The sequence below is a fragment of the Astatotilapia calliptera genome, chromosome 1, assembly GCF_964374335.1.
Source record: "Astatotilapia calliptera chromosome 1, fAstCal68.1, whole genome shotgun sequence".
In the NCBI taxonomy this organism is placed as follows: Eukaryota; Metazoa; Chordata; class Actinopteri; order Cichliformes; family Cichlidae; genus Astatotilapia; species Astatotilapia calliptera.
Genome location: NC_137422.1, coordinates 19,106,858 through 19,132,112, shown reverse-complemented (window position 1 = coordinate 19,132,112; position 25,255 = coordinate 19,106,858). Strand labels below are relative to the sequence as shown.

At 40.1% G+C, this 25,255-nt stretch overlaps 2 protein-coding genes across 3 annotated transcripts in view; both read left to right on the top strand.

The window, feature by feature from the left end:
- Nucleotides 1-7,859, top strand: part of kif18a (kinesin family member 18A) — a 49,713-nt gene extending 41,854 nt beyond the window's left edge. The window contains exons 15-18 of one of the 2 annotated variants that reach the window (XM_080302786.1): nt 3,819-4,185; nt 6,448-6,540; nt 6,704-6,792; nt 7,112-7,859. In XM_080302786.1, the coding sequence (XP_080158912.1) occupies nt 3,819-4,185; nt 6,448-6,540; nt 6,704-6,792; nt 7,112-7,245 (683 nt within the window). In that variant the 3' untranslated portion in view covers nt 7,246-7,859. Of the gene's footprint in view, nt 1-3,818; nt 4,186-6,447; nt 6,541-6,700; nt 6,793-7,111 lie in introns of both variants that reach the window. The other variant, XM_026166449.2, reaches the window with a different exon arrangement.
- A 1,693-nt stretch (nt 7,860-9,552) lies between these two features.
- bdnf (brain-derived neurotrophic factor) overlaps nt 9,553-25,255 on the top strand; it is a 33,075-nt gene continuing 17,372 nt past the window's right edge. The window contains exons 1-2 of the mRNA XM_080302799.1: nt 9,553-11,521; nt 24,244-24,332. Of these exons, the coding sequence (XP_080158925.1) occupies nt 24,279-24,332 (54 nt within the window). The 5' untranslated portion in view covers nt 9,553-11,521; nt 24,244-24,278. The remainder of the gene's footprint in view (nt 11,522-24,243; nt 24,333-25,255) is intronic.

Here is a 25,255-nt window from a genome sequence, read left to right as displayed (position 1 = left end):
GGGATTGAGCTGGGCCTGCGGCAGTGTTTGGTTTGGTCCACTAAGTAGTAACCTCTGAGGCAGAAAATGTGAACAAGAACACAATCATAGTAACAGATACAGGAAGTTTTTAGACTTAACCTCGAGTACTGCAAGTTAGTAAAGTGGACGTCACTGCTGTGTTTGTGTCTTTCTGAAGAATTTTAGTAGTATCCAAGTAATGTTATGGCTTACATCCATCCACTAAAAGCAGCATCAACCCCAAAACCCAGGTTTCTCAGCAGGACATTGCTTTGCGAAGAGATGATCATTGGGCTCCACGTCACCTGCCAGTGGATTTAATGTTCTGACTGACAAGTAGAGGTGTGCATGCAAGCCTTTTTGAGACTAACCAACAGCTTGATTGGCACCACTCACATGACACATCATATGAGTGGTGTAATTTGGGTGCTTAGTAACTGCATCACTATTTTTCTTTCATTTGTATCATGTACAGTTTGCAATTTCATCTCAGTTCACTTGCACTTACTGACGCACACTTGCATCCTTCAAAAACAACTCTGCCCATCTTGGATTCAGTCCAGAGGCAATAGTCGTACATGCATGTCATATATGCACGCAGCACTCGTGTTATATACACACGAGTGCTGCGCAAAAAGCATTTTTCCAGTTTACAGACATAATGATACAGAGATGAAATGGCACAGGTTTTTAAGTTAAGGTGGCTTATTTTTAGCATTCAGACAAAGTGCTCTGATCTTCTCATGGTGCTGTTTGTCAGTCCCTCACTGCTTCCTCGGCTCTTAATGGAAGTCACTGCAGCATGTTAAGAAAAATAGCTCCACCCTGCAGCTCGCAAAGCCAATCAAATTTCATCGGTTTTAGAGAGGGTTGTGGTTTCAAAGGAGCGTTAACTCTTTGTGGAGTGCTTTATAGCAGCAATTTACACAAACGTGATCACAGTAAAAGAGACTTTCAGCCTTTTACTGTTAATAATTATAAGACCACAGATGCATTTATTAATAGTTCTGTGATTTTTCATTCAGCTATCTCCCACTGCCTCCCACAGGCTGTTCTTTTTATATCTTTCTGTTCGATCTTGTTTCTAAATTCTCCCCTCTACTCTTTACCCCACCCGTTAGATCCTTTTTTCTTCAAACATCTTTCAGTGTGCCCCCTCCCTCCATTCTACCTTTCTTTCCCTCCTACCCTCAAATGTTTTTCTGTGTCTGTCTAGCATCTAACCCTCCCAATCCCTCTTGAGCTTCATTCATGAAAATGCAGATCCACAGCAGGGCAGGAAAAAACGTCAACAGACGTAAACTCCCCTGCTCCACCAACCAGAAAAGGCGCACTATAAAAAACAGGCAGCAGCAACCAGGCGACCCTAATTCAGTGCAGCCTCCACCAGAAATAGCAACTCATGCATGTATTAATCCCCTACAAGCCAAAAATATGTGATTGAAGGAACTCTGCTGCCATTTATTGCTGGGGACAACTTCAGCCACAGGAAAGGTCTATTTATCACTGTTTCCTCACTCTGTGTGGTGTCTGAAGTCTGACTCACATTTGCTAAATATTGCATTTGATATTTAGGGGAATGTATAAATCAGTCATTCACCTTTGCATTTAGTGTTCTCGTTTCCTTTATGTGCTGGCTTCTTTCCCTTTTAGCCTCCTCCCTCACCCCTACCACACTGCTACAGGAAATGCCATGAGTGTAACTACTGCTAATGGGATGCAGACACCTTGATTTAACCTCATTCTGCGATGGAGCCTGTAAAAGTTTTTGTTCTTGCTGCTGTGTTTAAATGCACCACTGCGACATGGATATACATCAATGTGACAAAAACGTGCTTCAGAAAATATCATCTGTATAAACATACTTGATATAAAATAATATACAACAGGGGGGGGGGGGGGGGGTGACCATATTTGGATAAAAAGGTGGACATATGTTAATATTTAGTCGAATTCACATCAGCATTCATTTCAAGGTTGATTTTCACAGTGAATGAAATACTACACAATAATAGTTATTATAACAGCAAGTAACCCCCTGCAACAACTCACTAACTGGTCAGGGAATGCACTTTTTTCTCCCCAAACAGTCTCTAGGCCCGTATTGACTAAGGTTTTCGGAGTCACTCTTCCAGCGAACACCATCATCCATCCTGGGAGGGCTAATTTCTGGTTGACATCTGGTCTCTAAACCCAATTGACCAGAATCTGACACATTTAACCCTTCGTATTAACTAAGCATCATACAGGCCGCTTCAACTGTTCACCCAAATTGTGTTTCAGTTGAGGTCATTGTCATACTTTCTGACAAGAATCGGTACTCCTCTTAGAGCATTGGTCAGGTTCTCTCACAAAATACTACACGTTTTCTCAGAATGTAACTTTAAATCAATTTGTTAAAAACAAAGCAGAACAACACCAGCAGTTGTAGCTACTGTTATGTGTTTAAGCTCCACGTTTTTAATAACAATGCACGCCTCAGTTTTGACTTTGTAGAGTTAATGTTTACAGGTTGGGAACTGTGCATAATGGCTCCAACACCAGTGATCACATTTTTAGTGTAACTTAAGGGAACGGTCTAATTTCTCTGTGACATTATTTAAATTGCACTCTTTAGCTCAGGGCTTACTCTTAAGCGCGTATAACTGATAGAGTATTGGGGACTGCATCATTTGGGAAGAAATGTGTTTACCGTTAAAGTGGTTTAATTTGCTTTCACTTCCAAGGCCCGCAGTTGTGAGGAACACGTTGATAAGAAAGGTCGAAATAATGTCAGCTTATTAGTTGTTGCCAATCATTTCTCAAGGACCAAATGTGGGGCAGGCCACAGGCTTGAATTATTGTCTAAGAAGTGATACAAAGGTCTATTGACAAAATAGTCAACAAACACAGTAATCGTCAAAGGTACACTCAGTTGCTAAGTGTCGATCAAGTCCATACGGGGGGAATAACCTTTCCGTGCGCTTCCACGTGTGGAAAATGGTCGAATGACGCTGCAAAATGTTCAGTTCTAAAATATAAATAACCTATTGCAGAGGTGGTTTTAATACTGTTAGCAAACATTGTAGTCACGGAATAAAATGGGGACATTGCTGACATACATCCTCTTCCATCATGTGACCGGCTGAAAACACATACGGCATCTGGAGCAATAAACTCTGGATACACAGTGTGTGCATAGGAAATGAATTCAGGAAACAGGAAGCAGTATACAGGGGCATTCCACTTTAATTTTTTCCACTTTCTCAGTCCAGGTTTGACCATCTGTGACTGTTCAAATATTAGTTTTTTTGATAAGAATCCGTATATGAAATGGGTTGGTCTTAACAGTCATTGAAATGTGTTGGTCTCAACAATTTTGAGAAATGCTTTGTACAAAATTTGACCAAATAAGCAACAAAGTTAAAGTTTATTTTAATTATATTCATTAAGAGTTCCAACAGTTTAAGGGAAAAAAAAATCAATCTGCTTTCAAAGGGCTGTGTGGGTGTGTTTTGATTAGCACTGACAGTGCCATGCATAAGCAACCAACCCGCAGTTTTCATCAGAATCTGATCAGATATTTGCTGAGTTGATAGATTGATGCAACACGCCTTTTTGTTTTCTTTACTGAGTCTGGGCGCTTTTAAAGATATCAAAAAAGGTATCAGTAAAACAGAAAAAACAAATATATAAATAATTAGATTTGTTTTAAGAAAATGTTAGGCCCCTGATAAAAATAAGAGCAGCCATTATCTTTCCTGTTGGTGGGAATAATGTTGTTTATTATTGTGTCTTCTGATTTGGACTGATTTTACTGCTGCTGTTTGGTTTTCCAGGCAAAGGAAATCAAACAGATGTGGCACAGGAATCACTTCCCAGAATGCCCATCAGGAGAAATTTATCTGCGTTACTTCCACCGCAAAGCCCCCGCACAGTTGCTGCTAGCCAAGAATTTGAGGAGGACATGTTTCCTCTCCAGTGCACGCCAGAACCGTGTCAAAAAAACACCCAGGCCCAGCTGCCAGGCTCCTCCAGTGCCATGGATCCAAACATGACCTTTGAAGTTATAGACAATGAAGACCAAGCTGCAAGTAACGCAACCATCATAATAAGCAGCAGTAGTCCGTGTCAAGCATCAACGTCCACAGACGTCTCGGGTCAACCTAACAAAGCCATGGAGGGGAATCAGATGACCACCAAACGGTAAAATAAAAAAACAAAAAAAATTAATTTTAACGGCAAATGTTTGTTTCAGCTGTTATCTATGCTTTCAGTGAGTGTATCTTACAGTAGAGCTTAATTTTTTATTGTATAAGACAGCAAAACAACTTCAGCATTCGTGCTACGGCAACTCCCTGGTGCAACATTCAGGCACATTTCCACATTAGGTTTTTGCACAGTTTGCACACGATTTCTCTTGCTAGTCTTGAGTGAGAGCTGAAAAAATACTTGATCTATAACCCCTTTATTCATCCACCAAACAGGTTTTCTCAACACAAGCTGGTAATGTTACAAAAACAGAAGCAGAAGCACAGTGGGTTAAACTGTATGAGTCAGACTCTTAACAGAATTAGTTAAACAAATTACATTTTTAAAAGCTGGTTTACAAGTACTAATGCAGCCTTTTAATTCTTTCCACAAGATCTTTAAAATCATCCCCTAAATGTTTCAAAGCACACGGTAACTAAACCACCCACAACTGGTAAATCCTTCAGACTTTAATCAAAACAAGATAGAGAGTAGAGTTATTCTCACCAGCACCAAGTCTTCAGAGTGGAACATTGGGCAAAGAGGCTTAAGTCAACTGAGCTGAGCAGTGACCTTGTGTCTTCGGCTGGAAGTGCCAAACAAAATGAGAATCGTTCTTACTTGTTGGATAAATTTGTTCCTGACCAACCTCAAAAGCAAAACGCATCACCTCAAACAATGAAATGGCTCCACAAACAATCTGCCTGGTTTCAAAACATCTTCACTACAGCACAAATACACTGCATCATGACAAGCTGTTTTTTCCTCAAATAATAAATATCATATTGTGGGTAGCTGTAACTCAGGTGGCAGAGCAGGTCAGCCACTAATCAGAAGGTCGGTGGTTCGATCCCAGGCTGCATCCTGGCTGCATGCCAAATATCCTTGGGCAAGATACTAACCCCGTGTTTGCCTACTGGTGGTGGTCAGAGGGCCTGGTGGCGCCTGTGTCCGGCAGCCTCGCCTCTGTCAGTGCGCCCCAGGGCAGCTGTGGCTACAATGTAGCTTGCTATCGCCAGTGTGTGAATGTGTGTGTGAATGGGTGAATGACTGAATGTAGTGTAAAGCGCTATGGACTAGAAAAGCGCTATACAAATGCAGGCCATTTACCATCATTGCTAATCCAGCCTTTAAGAGAGCACTTGCCCTCCAGCTGCTGCTAGATGGAGGAAAAAAGACCAGAGCTTTACGTATGGTTAATGCAACATCCACAATTAATTTGCCATATATGAACACCTTAATAAAAGCAGCGCATTCTGGTATGCATTAACACAACATCACAATCTTCCCCGCTGCAGACCTCGTCGTAAATTCACCCCAACGTCAGACTGTGCAGTCTTTAGTAAAATTGCTACATGTCAGACTCCACAGGCCTCAGTTAGCATGTTAGATGTTAAAGATCATAACAGTACAATTAGAAAAAGACTGAACAAATATTACTTGTTTGACCAGAACAAACCACAAGGCTTGTGGAACAATGTCCTTAGAACAGCTGAGACCAAAGTGGCGAACTTTGACCATTATGCAGAAAGCTATATTTGGTGAAAAACAAACACAGCATATTGGCACAGACACCTCGTACCAGCTGGCAAGCACGGAGGGGCGATGATTTGGGTTTGTTTTAAAGCCACACGACCTGTTCACCTTGCAGTCACTGAGTCAACCATGAACTTCGAAGTATTCTTGAGTCAAATGTAAGGACATCTATCTGTCAGCTAAAGCTTGGCCTAAACTGGGTTAAGCAACAGGACAATGATCCCAAGCACAACAGCAAATCTCCAGCAGAATGACTGAAAAGGAAAAATCACGGTGTCGCAACGGCCCAGTCAAAGTCCAGACCTCAACCTGAAATGATGCAGAAAGACCTTAAGAGAGCTGTGCATAAATGAAAATCTGCAAACCTCAATGAACTGAAGTGATGTCGTAAAGAAAAAGAAAGATCAGTTTGCCACAAGATTACAGAGTCCTGTTTAAAAAAAAAAAAAAGAGCCACACCCAACCAAAAATCATTGATTTACTGTTGAAAATGAGGTAGGATGCTCATTTTGCATAAGCCAACTTTTTGACAGCAAAGTTGGTATATCCAAATTCTGATTGCATGCACACCAGATATCAAGCTGAGAAATACACAACAAAAATTAAGATAGGTGAGGTGGATTTGAAGGGAAATGTGCCAAACAGCAGACTTGTCATGTAACATGAACCTTTGCTCTACAGACAACAGATCGCACCGCTCCAAGAAGCGAGACGCACCAACCCGACCTACATGAGTATGACGTCTGCTGCACAAGGGAAGCGAAAGTTTAACTGGTAATATACCTCTCTGTGTTTTTGGCCAATTAAGCTCTTAAAGCTGTTTAAAATGGCCACAAAAGTGACAACAGACATTTCTGACAGGACAGTGCTGAGTTTCTGGCCCTGATTACGTTTTCTGTTTTTCTTTTGTATTTTTGTTTTTTTTGTGCTGTAGCAGCTTCAGAGAAGAGTTAACACATGCAGCAAAGCGCGTAAAGAAAGACTCCTTGGTGGCCCAGAGGCCACTCAGAGTGCATCGTTTTGTTGGTAAGTGTCAAAACAGGACATCCACAAACACACACTGTAAAGCCAGAACATTGAATGCCTGACCCAGCAAACGGTCACAGTGTATATTGACACCAGATATTGCTTTGAAAGACCAAACGCATTTATTGACTTGTGCATCTCTCTCATAACTCCAGAATTAATTCTGCTCTACATGTGAACCAGAAGGATGCTTTGATTTCATCACATTACATATGAATTTAGCGATCAGTAACCGAATGCTACTGAGATCCATCGGGAATAGAGGAGTACAGTTTTATTTATTCTTGACCATATCCTCTGTTTGGTGTTTCTTCCTCAGGTTCAGAGAACAAGCCTCGGAGAGTTGTGAGGAGCGCTTCTGAAGGATATCTTAACCTCATTGAACCGCAGAAACCCAAGTCCATTTTCTATAAAACATCTCAGCAGCTGAAACGAGTGGCTAAACGCATGTGAGGCAGCACTGAGCTCAAGTCATATCGCCTTTAAAAACACTTTCGACCCTGAACCTTTTCCATCCTCATTGGTGTTTTTAGAAGATCTTTTTTTTCTCCAAAGCTTAGAAGAAAGTGCTCAATCATGCAGAAATGCTAAATGTAATTGGATAAAAGTTCTACTGAGTCGCGTTTTATTTCCTTTCAGCCTTGCACTGAAGTGAACTTTCACTTGTACATAAGCATTGTATGGGCAGTTGTAGAACATTCAGATTATTCTTGATTTGTATTAGTTTGGAGCCTTTCTTTGTATTTTAACCTGTATTATTAAAGTTATGTTCACACTAACAGCAAAAAGAAAAAAAATGGATAAATCACTGTGTGTCCTGCAGATATTTTTGTACATTATGTACTTTGATCTATTTTCAAATGGTGATCAGCTTTTAGGTGACCACATTAACCAGGGCAGCTAATAACATCGAAACTGCTCGACTCTGAGCTGTTTGTGTTTCTTATTTTTATCCTGTACAGGTAATAACATGGGTTTATAGATATTTCATAATAAAAGTGCTTGTAGGAGAATCTGTGGTTTTTCAATAAAAAGATCCTTTTCATCAAAAAAAAGTAAAAAAGAAAGTAATATCTGCTTTTTGTGCCATTGATGCTGCGCGTGAATGTGGTTCTCAATGACGTTTCAGTTACAAGATGTTCCAACACTAAGTAAGTGACATCAGACGGCCTCAGAGAAGGTGAAAAATACAATGGCAGGCAAAATTGAACTGAGCTAGGAGTGAGTCACACATAACTCTTATTGTCTTCCTATAACATTCATATGCTTTTAGGAAAGAGATCGTGATTCCAGCGATGCTATCTTTACAGATGAAAGTACTTTGGTGTTGTGTTTGGGTGTTTTTTGCTCTGTTTGGTTTTTTTTGTTTTGTTTTTTGTTCAATTGCCAAAAATATGTTTAAAAAGAACACATGGAAAAGGTGGAGACTGCCAGACCATTTACAATTGTCCTTCAAAGCGTAACACAATTGTCACATTGTTACTGTTTGGAAGTATTGGCTGTAAGGAGGAACAATGCACAAAGTTAGGCTGCACTCCAACACCAATGTAGGCAACTTAATTCAGGCTTCATACAAGTAAGGCAAATATGTCAAAGTGGCTCTCATATGGGGTTTAAGCACCACTCGCAGCAAGATAAGGCATTCAACCATATGCACAGAGAGCACAGAACGGCCCTAGCATGGATTTGAACAAGGGACCTTTGTCCTGTTAGGGTTAAATCACAGGATCAGAGAATTAAGTTTCCTTACCAAAGAGGTCTCTCTGGAGCATTTATAAATAAATAAATCTAACAGCTGCAAATAGGCATGTAAAGCAAAGCTGTCTGTAAATGTTGATATATGACTACTTTTTTCTTTCATATTTGGGCCATCAAGTTTTCTGCTTATGTCAATATAGCTGCTGATTTCCTTTATACTGAGCAAAAGATCCCCAGGTGGAGATACAAATCACTTTGGTGTTGCCTCATACATAAAAAAAAAAGTCTTTTTCTTATACAGAAGGTATGTTAGAGTGATAGTGGTCAATAAAGGAATCGTGGTGGACTGCATTGAAAAGAAAACTACTTATCAGTTTACTGTCATGCACTAATTCATTGTAGGCCTCTCTTGTGAAACCAGCTCCCAGTTTGAATTCAGCACAGACACCCTCTCTACTTTTAGGATAAGACTTAAAACTACTTTTTTGATAATGCTAATAGATAAGGTGACCCTGAATTCTCCCTTAGTTACACTGTAATTGAAAATGCAATAGGTTTCTTCTTGACTCACTATGTTAGTGCTATCAGCATTAATCTCGTTAAAATGACGTTAACGCCATAACCGCATTAACATGGCAGATTTCCGTTAGCGAGTTCACGCGGATTGCCTCGTGTGTGGGGCTGCACGGCGTCAATGCGTTAGCGCTGTGCAGCGCCAAGGCACTGTAGGCAATTTTCAACTTGGTTCTGTACTTGGTTATTTTCTCACTTTTTAAAATGATGCACATGTTTTGTGAAACCTGTGAAATCGTTTCCTAAATTGCTTGTGTTTTCTTTATTTGTGTCGAGCTCTTTTAAACAGCTACAACTAATGAATAAATTGTTTAGCTAAGAATAACAGATAAATGAACTTAAATTCATTTAAAAAAAAAAACAAATGGCTGAAATAGATATGTAACAGAGAGACTCAGGATTAAAGTAAAAACGAAATAAGTATCCAACGTTTGCCACACCAGTTTTTTAAAGCTAAATACAGCATAGATATATATAGATATATATCTATATATATCTATTTTTTTTTATTAAGAGACATACATTATAATATACTTGAGCATGGTCTTATAAGAAGCTACTTTTTTTTCTTTTTTTTTCTTTTTGGAAAGTACTGCTAAACGCCACTTTAAAGTTGTGCCTTGAAGATATTTTGGGCTTCCCTGTGTTACATTTTTAGACTGATGAAATGTGGTGAATCACTGGGAACAGGCTTCTGTTTGAAATCTATACTAAAAACCAAAGACAAAAAAAACTGCTGGATCTATTATGAGGGTGGGACCTCATTGCTCTGTCTGGAGAGAACTAGACTTGTCACTTTGAATTCAGTCTTGCAACTTCCAGTGGCACAGCATTCGGTGTGATCTTTATTTTTAGCTCAGGAGCTCAATGCATATATCAGCACTGTACTGCGCAAGCACTGACACCCTCTCATGCTCTCATTCACAAGAATCTCTTCATTGTGTGTGTGTGTGTGAGAGAGAGAGAGAGAGAGAGAGAGAGTGTGTGTGTGCGCACACAGGGAGGCAGGTTCTGGCTAAAGTTTATTAACTTTCTCTTAGCCAATGGGACGCCTTGTGCGTTTTTCCTGCTGACCAATGGGACAGATTGAGAGGTTGGAGGTGGGTGTTGCTTAGCAACTGCAGGTAGAATCTCAGATCATGTCGGACCCATTGTTTTATCTCGCCTCCCTGAGAGACATTACATGCTATGTGTTGTCATTTGTTAGTAAAAGACACCCCTGTGCAAATGCGTCACAAAGTTGTTAACTCTATTTTTGTTACTGTTAAACGAAGATGGCAGGGACTTTAATAGCATTTTGCCCTCAAGAAGGAGTGCTTCTTTCTTTCTTTCTTTCTTTCTTTCTTTCTTTTCTTTCTTTTCTTTCTTTTCTTTCTTTTTTTGATTGATTGCCATCATGTTATCACCAGTACCTGTCTTAGTCTCATCACCAGACTGACTGGAGCACATACAGAGGAATTTAGATTTTACTCCTTTATTCATTGCTCCTCATTACAGGCATAATAACCTTCAGTGAACCTCATGCAGAGTCAGAGGTGAGTGATTAAAAGCAGACAACAGACAGGGCTGCTCAAAGCAAAGATGCTGGCTGTCCATGGAACATTTGCCTGTGAAGCATTTGCCACATTTAACCTGCTAACCCCCCCCCCCCCCCCCCCACACACACACACACACCATCTCACACACACAAATCACAATTGCATTTAATATGATCCTTAATACATTTTTGATTGGAAACCTTCTGTTTTGTTTGGCTGCCATTATATGAGCAGCAGAGAGAGATGCAGACCGCTCAGTATAAAAGCAAACCGTATGATCTCTCCTGCAATGTTCCTGACTCCCACAAGGCCGCACGTCACAGCTGTGAACTTTTCGCCCCCTGTCTAATTAGATGACCTGATATCTTAAAGCAATATGTCAGAGTGGAGCGCTGACCACCAGTGTCTGTCCTTTTTTGTTTTGTTTTTGGTTTTTTGGTTTTTTTTTACCACTAATCTTTTTTTTGGCTTTTGTTTTTCCTCTGTTGGCCTTGAATCACATGGCTGTGACACCTGGGGGGGGCACTAGAAAAATCTGTGACCTCTTAGTCATATATAGCATAAAAGAAACTTTCATTCATTCAATTTTTTTCATTTCTTTTTTTGAGACAAAAACATAGCATAAGAAAAGCACCAAAGGTTTGCGTTTGCTCGTTGGCCCGTCCCGTGATGCCTAATGCAAATATTTAAATGGGGTTTATGGAAATTCCTGGGATGCACCCAGGTTTGGCATGTAAAACAGGGATGTGAACATGGTTGTTTACACCGTGCACATTTGTGTCCAGTAAATCCCACTGTGGGAAGCAAAGGAACAGAGATTTAACAACACAATAAACTCGCCTGTATTGTTTGTTGAAGTGTAGCACATTTGGAGACGTGCTTCGGTTTAAAAGGTGGTTTGGTGTAGTACTCTAGACAAGGTAAGAGTTTATAAATGTATTCATCAGGTGCTCTGAAAATTGTGAGTTTGATCATTTGTTTAGGTTGTTTATCCAAGACTGCACTCTGGCTACTCCAGTGTGAGCATTTAGTGCTCTTCTCTCTTTCATTTGAATGGGTCCTCTTGGTTTAATTGTAGGCACTATTGCACTATTTTAAAACATTTAAGGGACTAAGCAAGTTCATAAACGGAACATTGCGCTGGACACATTACAAAGTGCTGGGGTTTGAGAGCTGCTGATTTTGTTGACTTTGTAAAGCCTGTCGATTGATCATGTTGGAGCACAGAGAGGATGATGGTGATGGTGATAAGTGCAGCAGAGATTTATCTGATTTTATTTATATATGGTTATGTGTTTGTCATCCTCGCTGATCACCCAGCAGTTGCAGAACCGTTTCATTTCTGACTGCAGTTGATTCAGCCAGCATATTTTGCGAGGAAAAGAGAGAGAAAAAAGATGTGACAGCAAATATCTGGCTCTCTTTATCAATACACATCTGACTGTTGACAGGACCTTGTGCGGTGGTAATCGTGAGGGAAGGGGAGGGGAAGGATGGGTGAGATTTACAGTTTCCTTTACCAGGTAATGTCTCCTGTTGTGAAACAATGTGACAGAAAATCAGTACATCTGTGATGGCTCAGCAGTGTTCTTTGCCCCTCTACATTCTCCTCCAGGAGCTTATCCAAAGCTCACCTCAAATGTACTGTATGTAGCCTGTGGATGACTCATCCTCGGGAGAATGAGCTGCAAGGTGCAGGTAGCCTTGCAAATAAACATTTCACGATTTGCAGCGTCTTCTGAAGTACTTTGCTGACTTAAAGTCTGATCCTGCAGACTGCAAATACAAACTCTGACAAACCAATTCTGCTTCATTCTGTCTGTGAGGCACACCGTGTAAAATGTCCTGTGGTGTTGATGTGCCCCTTCAGTGTAACACATGTGACGTGTGCATCAGTGAAATCCTGACACACACACGCACAGAGTTGTGGATTTTTTTTTCTTTTTTTGCCATTTTGTTTATTGAAACAGAAAATTTGTCATCATTGCAGCAATTGCCATGGAGACAGGGTTTAAATCCCAAACCTAGTGGTTTTATACACTGCATGAGTGTATGCTCGTTACCGTTTACCGCAACTTCCAGGAAGACTGCACGCTGGGTGGATGGGTGACTCCGCCTCTTGTGGATGGTTGTGAAACATGCGTCCATTCAAATCATCTTCGATTCCCGGCAGCCTTTCACACACGCACTGTTCCCCTAAAACATGTAAAATTCTCCCTTGTTTATCGTTTACTTTGCAGCATCCTGTTTTTCTGGCATATTAGCAGATACGGTTCGTACCATAAAGTTTATCACTGATGACCAAGCAACGGGAGCCACTTTGCTGTGATTTAATTGTACTTTATACTTCACCTATGGTGAAATTGGATTGAAGTGGTTAGGGGGAAAGTTCTGGGTTCACCTGGAGTCTTTCTGTGTGCTTCTGTGGGTTTTTCCACCTCCCTGCTACAGGTCAACCATTCAGGTTAGATTAATTGGTGATGCTAAACTGGCTGTAGTTTTGCTTGTGTGTGTGTATTTTTTCCTGTGATAAGCTGGCACGCTATCCAAAGAGTATGCTGCTTTTCCCCCAGTGTTAGCTGGGATAGCTCCCAGTCAAGAAAATGGATGGCACGTGGCCTCTTCTTGGGGGTAAAATGAGAAGAACTGTGTTTTCTAACATTCTTGTTCAACTAAATTGACACTATATCCACTTTAAGATGTTTGTCACCAAATGAGTACTGTTATGGCGCGGCCAGACCACAACATAAAGGGTAATCCATCCCCGTCCAACCCCAAGCAGCACGTCACACACTTAATATTTCGTGACAGTGATTTATTTACAACGAGTGCAGTTAAAAAAAGGAAGGGAGCATACCATAACTTCAGGGTGAACCCAAGGCCAAAACAACAAACAAAATGTAGCCTATCTCAGGAAAAAACACAACTTACCTACTCAAAAGAACTAAACCAAACGACAATCACTTTCCTCCCTGCCTAACAAAAACAGGAGAAAACTGATCAAACAAAAAGGCGGTCCACCCCTACATGGTCTTACATTAACCAACATAGTACCATAGTGACACGGTGAACGGTCTGCCGTTTGGGTTGGGTCGAGGATGAATGACATGGCAGTCCCTGGCGGTCTCTTCTTATTCGCTGCCTCCCGGTCCTCAGCCAATCGGTGCGAGCCATCCACCCTGGATGCACCAACCACGGAGGAGCACCTGCGCACTCAAATTTACATATGATTGCGATCACAGTCGTAACAAGTACGTAAAGGGGTTATAACCTGGGCAAAGGGCATTAAAACATCGTTGACTGCTTTAGGCTTCATCCAGATTAGCTACAATTAATATTAGGCTGCGCCGTCAAAGAGTAAGAATGTGCCACCCAACAGCTAGACAGCATTCACTTTTAATGTTTTGGACCTGTCATGTTTATGAGCATGTTTGAAATGTTGATTCTAAAGCCAAGACCAGGTTTGCCATGTCTGATGGCAATAAAACAGAACAATAAGATGGAGTTAGTCTGCTATCAGTTTCCAGTTGACTGGGATCAAATTGTCTGTTTGTGATAATATTAGCTGTAAGAAATCAGTGAAAAGGTGTTGCCATCTGTTGTCATCTACATACGTATATAGAGTCTAGCCAGGACTTTATATTCCTCCAGAAATACTGATGTAGTTGCTGCAGGACAGCAATTTAACCGCAAATTGTCATAGGAGCTCAGAAACCTGGTTTATATAGGAATATAACCAGGACAAAACCGGTTTGCAACCGAATTGACTTCCCTGCTGCAAAGAGACGCATTGCAGACAATTTGTGCTCATTCGCGGAGACTGACTGTAACGTGTTGACAATCTGTTTGTATTTTTAAATCTGACTGCAATTATTTCCAAAAATTCACCCATCTGTCATGATTGTGTGACTAGGAATGACCCACGCAATCAAAATGGGATCAAAAGTGCTCACCAAATGTGAAAAAATTGAAAGCAATCACAGGACAGCCACCAATTTTTCTAAGCAGGCTGCCATCTTATTTTCACTCTAGTGTGACTGAGCTAATATTTACTGCATCTAGTACACACAATGTGGGCCTGACACTTTTATATTCTCATAAATTATCCTGTAAATTACAATGTAAAGTAAATATTTGAAGAAAAAGTCCTGCTAGCCATTTTTAATGCACTCCCAACCTGGAGCTGGGAAAGCCTGTATAGACCAGACAACTTTAATCTTAACCGAGAATCCCCCGTCTGAGTATCACCAGTAAACACTCAACAGCCACACTGCCCATTTAGTAAAAAATGTATGTGCTCACACAGGCTGGTTAAAACAAGCTTGTGTTAAGATTACACTGGCCTTCCCCCTGCAGGTAGTTCTTGCAGGGGGAAAGCCAGTAGCCTATAGTCTCAACACAACACCACGGGCCATTTACACTTCCTGACATCCTTTTTATCGAACAACGGAGCAACTTTTTATTTGGGTTTAATTGGTTTTGTTTCAAATAAAGTTAGAGCCACATCCATGTTACACCCACACAGGTGTTTTCACTTTCTTTGCCTGATTAGAACTCCTCTCAGGACTGTGTGGGTGTGTACAAACTGCTCGATTCACATTCGTATCACTCTACTGTTGGTTTCTTTGCACTTGTTATGTTAGTACAACTTAAAGCCTTTAACATCCTTATTACTCTCACACTTGTTTCTCCTTCAGTATTAGGGTGCACATGATTGTTGCAATGTTTTAATTATATTTCATCTGCAGTTCCTAGAAATACGGGACACATTATTGTTGGGAACATAATATCTCACCAGTCCAATCCCAAACGACAATCTGATTGTTATTTGGAGTAAACTGATGAAGGTTTTGTCAGGTTTATCTTTGGCTGGAGGGCTGCAACAAAATCATAGGCGCTTCTTTATTGAAATTTAAAGTTGTTATGTAAACAGCTAATAACAAATCTATAAATATATGTTTTAAAACAGTACCTCCTGCCAGAGGTGGGACCAAGTCATTGTTTTGCAAGTCTCAAGTAAGTCTCAAGTCTTTATCCTCAAGTCTCAAGTCAAGTCTCAAGTAATGTCAGGCAAGTCAGAGTCGAGTCTCAAGTCACTGGTGTAAAAGTCCGAGTCAAGTCACAAGTCTGAAACTTTGAATTTCAAGTCCTTTCGAGTCTTTAAAAAAAACCCGAAAAAAAGCATGTTGCAGTTATGCTAAATGTAAATATTAGACCATGTAATTTTAAAATCTGTGTTTTTCTCAACACATGACAAAATAGTGAACTTAGAAAATATACACAAATTGTGAAATTGCACCTCTTTAAAATGCAGCTCAATTAAACTTAGCTCCAAGAATAATTTTCACCGACAGTTCTGAGATAAGCTGCATGTTATTCTTGGATGCGGTTGTAGGACCGGCTTTAAAATCGCATGACAAAAATATCATACACATTAAAAAAAACTGTATCACCAACGTAGCCTGGACAACATTTGCTAGTTAGATGAAGTCAGCTATCTCATCTTAGCATATTTATATGCATATTTATAATTATACGGTTCTTGGAGTGAGTGCATACACTCATGAAGTTTAGTAACTTCAGGTCACTGCAACAAGCCCAGGTACAGTTTACCGACGGATGGGTGCAGGACCTTGAAATGCACCGTGTAGAACGAAAGACCATCGTACGTATCATAAGTTTACCAGTCTCACAAATTGTCGTCATAAATACACATTCCTTAACCGTTTATTAATAGGACCTTTGAGCTCAACGGTAATTAATTAGTAGTGGAAATAATTTCTGGTAGCGTTACAGAAATGTAGCAGTGACAACAATATTGTATGCTGTAATCACCGCACGGATAGGAGGCGGCTGGCTTGACCGCGGCTCACAAATGACGGCTCACTTTACCGCAGTCTGTAATCGCACTGGGCAATTAGTGATACAAAAAACCTGTTTTATCCTGTGAATAAAAGTATATGTTTTTGTCAATGTACCATAATAACAGAAGCGAAACGCAATATTGTGTCAGGACAATTCACTATTTATGCACAATAAATAAAGGAGCATAGCGCGACAATTTCTGTTCAGCGCCAGACTTGCTTGTACCCTATATCACTAATTATGTTATGAAAATGACGTATTAACTACTAAAAAACACTGACCTTCGTGTAAATGCTTGGAGCAGACTAACCTGTGAGCTGGAGTGTTCTGGGACGTTATATTTGATCTTTGAATGGCTGCAATCCAGGCCACCCGTTGCGTCTTTGTTACTTCGGAAACATGGCTCGAACAATTTCTCTTCAACGACGTAATCCGATAACAACCGATCTCTTTACCCGTCGGCTTCCCGTGGCTGTCATGCGACCGGCTATTGCAGTTAATAATACAACGGCTTCTTGACATTTTTGTGTTTCTTTTTATCGCTGTGTGACTGATTTTAATTGAAAGCCTGCGTGCGCTAGTACCGCTTGCCACGAGTTCCCAGAATCCTTTGCGGTTCTACCCGTGAATGACGTCACATTTTCAATCTCTATATAATATGCATGTTAAATTTTATATTTGGGGTAAAATATCAAGTCTTTTCAAGTAAACCGGTTCAAGTCCAATTCAAGTCCCAAGTCATTGGTGTAAAAGTCCAAGTCAAGTCACAAGTCTTGCAACATTTTTTCAAGTCAAGTCTAAAGTCATAAAATTAATGACTCGAGTCTGACTCGAGTCCAAGTCATGTGACTCGAGTCCACACCTCTGCCTCCTGCTGATGATTCCTATCTTCCTGAGGTCTTCATGCGAGAAACAAGATCAATATTGGTTTTGAAGCTTCAGTGCAAGCTTTTTCATGTTTTGTGTATTTTCTAAAGCCATAAGTTACCATGTTTGGATGAGAAGGTGGATTGCTAAGTGATCAGCTAACTAGCTGGCTTGGTTGGCAGCTGCTTGCATACACTGCATAGATGTGATCCACCTGCTAATTGGTGCTCGGGTAACAGGTTTGTAAAATAGAGGAACTTTGACTCACCACAAATGAAGCACAGATTTCTTGGATGTCTGTACCACATAGAAAGCGATAATATAAGTTAGGCAAATCTTTAAAGTGAACCAAAAGCACATTCACATACATGAGGTATAAAATAATTTAATCCACTCTGAGTTTTTATGAGATAGGGGCTGCCATTTTTATTGATTGTTTTTTTGTTTTTTTTGTGCAAAATGTAAAATTTCTGTAAAATGTGCTTTTTAATCCCGTTAGGTTGGTTCTAAGAGGACACGTTAGTCCTCTTAGAACCAGCCTAGTGGGAGGTAGAGGAACAGCGGTTTTGGGGACTTTTGGTTTCATTTTTGAGGTCTGAAGGTAACTTCTTGATCAATCTTTGTCAGTCCCCATAGACTGTTATGTTACAGAGTTAAATGTTAAATTAATTCAGAGACCTGTTTGTCTGTGTACACCTGTCCAGGCTGCACTCACTCTCATATCTTAAGGTTCAGAGAGTAGAATGATATGTAGTCATTTATACCAATGCTAGCTAATATTTTTAATATTACAGTGTGATGTGGTGTTGGTGTTGCATTGTGGAGATTTTGTGTTGTCAGAGGCTCCAAAATTTTCAAATTGTTTCTCCCTTTGTTTGTTTACATAGCATTACTTTAACACAAAGTCTGGGAACTGATCCAGAATATTGCCACACAATACACATGTAACCCAAAACCTATTGAACCTGTTAAGCAAATTATATTAATCCAAGCAAATGTGCACTTACCGAGTGGCTTTTACTAACCTGTTCTCACTACTAAACCTTGATCATGCTTTGGCAAGAACCATCACATTTTAACCCCATTTGGGTAAATGGAAGACTGTTGTGGTTAACAATAAAAAAAATGTTCAATTTAACCAATATCATGACCTCTTCGTAAACCTAACCAAAATGTTTTATTGCATAAACTTAACCAAGCAAGCATAAATGACAACAATGACAGACCAGCATTCTGGAAATCAGTGAAAGCTTATAAGACCATGCTGTTTATACTTTTATTTATTTGGAAGCATGAGTTTATTGTGAAGAAAAGTAAAAATTTAACAATCAGATTTTTCTTTACAGTTGCCTGCAGATCACATAAATCTTAGTCCTCACCTCCTGCATTAAACTTTTCTAACGGCCGTTATGGCAGTGGATGAAAAAAATGAACTGCTCATCAGAAACTACCCTCCTCTTCTAAATGAAAATAATATATAAATGCACCGGTTGTGCATAAAATGGGACTTCAGCAAAAATTTCAGAAATTTATGACAGGAGTTATTGTGTACCATAACTTACCGCCTTTGCATACCTTATTACTGCTATGGTTGCTCCAAGTGGATCAGCTTTACCCTGTTCACCTTAATGGTGGTGTGATGTGGTATTTATGTATATGGAAATGTTGTTGTCCGCTTGCTTTAGTTAGCTATTTTCCAGATATTTGAAGGCTGTGTTGCTTTGGGGTGGTTGTGGTGTTTCTCAAGCTCTGTCTGGATTGTTTTTGTAATTGTTACATGTGGACATGGCCACATGAATGCCAAGACCTGAAGCTTCCCAGAGTAATAGTTAATTGTACTGAATTGATCAGCACTATTTAGTATATCAGACCCTAGATTTAATAGCACAATGGGTGAAGTGTCACTCATGTTTTATAGGCTTCTTCACTGTCAAAAACTGTTCTCCAACTGACCCAAAGTTTTAGAAAAATGTTGTCGTTGGACTTAGCATTTAGCCAATTAAGGCTGCATTTCTGAATTAAATGGCACTAGCAGCAATCATAAAGTTAAATTCATGATCAGGTTTCCATGAAAGTGTAATGCCAGCCTTATCCACACCCTTTCAAATGAAGTGTTACCATGGATATAATTCTAGCTGTATGTGGGCTGGATTTCTGCAGACAGAGGTTAATTAAATTTTCTCCTGTCTACCTTCGCCTTTAATTTAAAAAAAAAAAAATTGCATCTGCTTTGTAGAGATGAAAAATTCTTACTTAAAACCACCCCGCCATATCTCCTCCCACTTTCTGCACGTGTGCATGTGAGGTCTGAGAGGCGTACTTCACTACTGACACACACAGGGCTTCTCTGTCAGTTGACAGGAAGCTGCACTTCCAGGCCAAAGCGCCTGTTTGATAAATAACACGCGTGTCTCCGGGCGCACAATGTATCTCAAAGACTCTAAATGTGGCCCTCAGTCTTTGTCTCTCTGACACACATATTGCACAAAGCCACACACACACTCGTGCTTCTGCACTCTTTCATGCATACTGTGCACAAAAACACTAGGTCTCTCTTTCTTACCCTTTCTTTCTCTCTCTTTGCTGATTAGAAAACAATATCCAGCTTATAACTGCAAGTTAGGCAGACACCCACACTCATTTGCAGTGAAAGGCAAATGACCCTGATGATGAGTCATTGCATTCACTCAGATTTTTTTTTTATTCAACACACTGAAGTGAAATCTCTTAAGGCAGAGTTAAACACTGGTCCTTGCCATTATTTTTCCGAGTGAACTCAGCTGTACTTTTGTGTTTTTCTCAAATATATTTACATGAGTAAAGGTCAACTAGAAATAGTACATAAAATCTTTAAATTTCAGTCCACTTTTTCCACCCATACACACACACACACACACACACACACACACACACGCACACACACATCTTATCTTTGTAAAATCATTAATCAGTGTTCCTCTAAAATGATTTTCCTGTCTTTGTACTGAAAGGAATCAGGAATTAGTTCGTTTCATGCATGTACAATAAAAAGAAAACTGCAAAGGCTTTGCTAGGAACTCTCGATAATTAAAGCAAATGTACTATTAGATTCAATTAAAGATTTAAAAATCTATTTTTTTTAGTAAATACAGTTTTGTGCAAAGATCTCAAGTCACTCCTCATTTCTTTATGTTTTCCTAGGAAAATTGGAAATAGTTGGAGTGAAAATGTACAAATGCACATGACAATACTGTATAATACGTGTAATTCTAACAAGCTTTAAAGTCAATATTTGGTATGACCACCTTTATTCTTCAACCCAACCTGAATTCTCTCTCTCAAACATTCAAATCTTTTCTTTGGATGTTGGCTGCATTTTGTTCTGTATATCAAGATGATCCCACACAGTTTCAATAATGTTGTAATCTCTGCACTGAGGAGGCCAATCCACGACTGGTAGTGCTCCATTGTGTGCTCTTCAAATCTATCTATCTAGCTTCTACTGCATTGGCAGACTGTTTGGGATCACTGTCATGCTGAAAAATTCCAGATCTTGTGTGGCCTTTTCTCCCGGTTTCCCTTCCTCAAGAATGGCTTCTTGACAGCCACCCTTCCACTGAGACCATTTCTGATGAGGCTTCAGTAAACAGCATCAGGATCAACTGAAGGGCCTGATGAATCTCTCATGCCATAGATAGATTTTTTTCAGATACTGTTCATCAGCTGTAGATAGTAGTTTTTAGGCTTGCCACCTCTTCTTTAAACCTCCATTTGTCCAGTTTTCTAATGACAAATGGCTCTTTGGGAATCATCTTGTTGGGCAAAAATACTATATTGTGACTGTCAAACTGTGCTATCTTTTGCATTTTTTATGGATTCAGCTGAAGAAAATGGAATAAAATATGTGTTTTGTGATAGACTGAATGTAACAAAGTGCCTAAAGATATCATTTAAAATTGGTTCTTTGCTATGTCTCTTATGTGTATACACAATGCTGGTTCATCCCTTGAGTTAGGTGTCTTTTTATGGTTGAATGATTTATAGGTCAGTGTTAACAAAGCAACAAACAAAAAACACACAAAATAAATTCTTCTGAAAATGGCCAGGTACAAGAACTGGACTGAAAATGAGTGAAAAAGCAACCAGTCCAAAGAAGACCTTGAGAAAGCCTGAAGAACTAGTGCAAAAACATTGGAAAAATGAATTAGTATAAAGAAATAAGGGGTGACTCAAAACTTTTGCACAGTACTGTAAATCTTTGTTGTTAGATCTTAAAATAAAGCAACGTTTTTTAGGTTCAATCAAGATATATCAGTAACATTTCTACCAAAAAGTGATTTTTCCCTTTACTCTTTTTGTTTGTTTGTTTGTTTGTTTGTTTGTTTGTTTGTTTGTTTGTTTGTTTGTTTGTTTGTTTGTTTGTTTGTTTGTTTGTTTGTGTTCTTTTTAAACTATCTTCAAGGCAGGAAGAGGCAACACTCATTTGATCAGTATTTTGAAATACAAAGGTTACATACAAAGGTTTTATAAACATAACTTTAGGTTAACAGTGCAGCTTCTTCTGTCCAGTTAATTATCTGGATTACCTGGATGATACAGGGTGGTGTAAGACGTGGGTTTTAATTGAAGCACTGTAAGGAAAAAATAACATTTAGTTCATGAAAGACTGATGAAAGCAAGAAAGCAAGTTATAAATGATACACACGCACTCATCTCACTTCCTTCTTCTTATTTGTTAATAGCATGGAAATATTTTGTGGGCGATAAGAATTTATTCTGCAGGACTTTAATATCTGGCAGATGTTAGAAGAAATCAAACAAAGATTTGACGTGGCCATGCAGTCTGACCATAGTTTGTAAAAAAAAAAGAAAAAAAAAAAAAAGCCAGAATGAACCTGAGACTCATTTTTGGACATGAGGCCTGAGGGCTGCAAGTGTTATCTGGCTGCATCAAGTTTACTTTGTTTAAGGAAAGAAAGAATAGTGGAGTGTATGGGGGAGGGAGTGTAACGAGAGTAAAAGGGACTGAAAGGATTTTGATCCAGTGATATTATATATCTGTCCTGGTCAAGGGCACACAAAAGCACACAGCAAACCACCAGAGAGCAAAGCATGTCATCTGAATAGTATGTCTTCTTTGCGGTGTTGTACATCCAAAGGCTTTGTGCGCCTGAATTTGGTTGGTAGAAGACACAAAGGAGGCAGTTTGTTCGCCCCTGACAAGTGTGCTTTTATTTGTGTCGGCCCTTTGATGTATAGAGAAACTTTGGCTGGGATATCCCTCTCAGACAAATGCACAAGAAATCCCACTCCTTTGTATTATCCTTAACAATTCCCTCACCAGTCACTGCAAGGCTTTTATTCCCTTTAAGACCATTATTTTAAACTTTGTGCCTACTGTCTGTCTGTCAACTGTAATGGGGTATCTTGTCTGGCTTTGGGGGATGGATGGTGGGGAGTGGGACTTTGGGCATATATGCTTAGTTGCTGTGCTGTCAGGTCAGGGCGTCAGTTTAGCTTAGTAAAACAAACTGGAGCAGGTTGGTGCTATTTTGTCCGCTTTGTCACCATTTTAAACTTTACAAATATAATATGATGTTGTGCTTATTGCAGACACCGCACGTTAAAAACAAATAAAATCTCTAGATATTCAGTATTCTTCATAAACATAGACAGCCATTTACTCAGTATAAGCCTATTCTGGCAAGTCATCCAAGTACTAAGAAAGCAAACAACAGGCAAGATCTTTAATTGCATGACAAGTAGACAGATCCACTGATGAAGAGATATCACGGAAAGCTCCAGATCAGGTAGTGTATGGGCTTTGTGGAGCAAAAGGTGTTGTGCTCAAGGGTGAGCTATAAATCTCAAATGTTCTGAGGCTCTACCTTTAGAATAACAACCTGTTTAAGTAGCTGCTGCACATGTTGCTTGATGCTTAATCAGCGAACCATTGGCCTTAATTTGAGCTTGATTCAAATCTGAAAATGAGTCCAGACAAGGTGAAGAGAAAGCTCACGCGCTCACATCTGCAGCCGCAGCTTTTACACTGTTGTTACCAAACAGCTGGGACTTAAGTAACTCCACGCAGCCGCCCTTTGACGAGTCACTTTTGAAGCAGAGTGCAGCGTTGCTTTCCTACACAGCTTTTGTCAGTCAGTCCAGGGATTTGAACTGCCAGCCGTCCAAGTCACGAGCATCCACCTCCTCTGCAGGCTGCTGCTGTCTTTTATAGCAGACGACCAGTAAAAGAGCTAAAAACTCTTGACCCTTCCATTCCTGGGGGCGCCCACAAGTGCTTAAGCAGATAAAGATTATATTCATCGCATAGACATTTTAGTACGGGGGTCAGAAAAGGGCTTTTACATAAAAACAGATTGTTTTACAGAACGAATAATGCCGATGTGAGTTTAGACTGGTGGTACTGCTTATGTTGGCTTACGCTCAACTGTACTGTAAGGAACTGGTGGCTATACTGGAAACCTAAACAATGAAAAAAAAAAGGTTTTCTTTTCTTGCAAATAGAAGAGGATGCCTGTGAACTCAAAGTCGGACTCAGAAATCCATTACAAGGTCAACAGCCTGTGCTGCTTCAGTCCACCTCACCGGTGTCCGGTTGAATCACACAAAGTGAATATCTGAGAAGACAATCTACCTCCTACTTCCTGAGTATGTGTGCAATATTACTGTGGAATGACTTCTGTACATCTGTAACCTATAAAAATAACCACACACTTGATATTTTTATTTTATTCTCTTTTTTTTGTCACTACCATCGTTTCCTTCCTTTTTTGTTACATTCCAGCATGTCTGACTACATATCGGCCATCAGGGTTAAATATTAATGACCGAACCTGCCAAATCCGCCTGAATATTCACAATACTTTTAATGCAGCTGCACTTATTTTACTGTGTCTCCTTTTTCTCATAGAGTTCAGAAGAGGAACCGAAGAAGCCAAGGCAGTCATGAAATGTGAACATCTGTGTCGACAAGTGTTACATGTATGCGCTGCATTGAAGGTCAGTGGCTCATACTTCCACTGTGCAATATCTGGCTGATCGTAAAGGGGCTACCATTTGCAGGGTTGCCTTGCATGCAAAATTTCAGGTCACGACCACTGGGAGCCAATAATGCCTTTGGCTAAGCAACAAGATGCAAATATATCTATTCAAATTCGCACCACTCCATACACATTCAGGGCTTACACAAACACAGACGCACACACACACAATCTCATCTCAGTGCAACGAGCCCTCGTTTGATCCATGAATAAGTCACAGTCCTGGGGCAATATTTGATCTGAGACGACTTCAGATCCATATTTCTGTGTTCACTTTTCTTGTTGACCAAGAAAGGAGACTGAGCTTACACCTTCTAGATTATTTTAGTCATTTTCATTGTGCTCGCTGTAGTTCAGCAGCCTCTTAGTCCAGTGGCAGGCCCGGATTACACGTCTCACCCAGGGCAGGAATAAAGATAACAGCAGACAGGCAGCACCCTCCACTCCAGGCTGTTGAGCAGACGGAAGTTAGTCAGAGTTAAGACATCAGTGTACTTCTATGTCACACTCGGTGCTCCAGATTCCCCCTCCGCCTCCGCTTCCCCGAAGCCCTAAAGGCAGAGTTTACACAGTCACCTGGTGTTTAACTGGTCACAAGAAGATGGATGACAGAGTAGGCAGCAAAGCTAGATAGAAACCCCCTCAATGTCACAGCAGCTCATTCGGTTCAATTTCGGCCCCTGCTTAGCCACTGGGGCAACCCAGATATCATTCATTCTAACACTGTCCATCACACTATACATAGACCAGCGAAATTAGCACAAACGCAATGCTCGCTATCAGTGTGAAGTATGGTGGCAGTAGGGGCGATTATTTACGGGCTGCATTACTTTCTGAAGACCTGAGCTCTGAGTCATCGACTGAGCCTGATAATTAATTCCA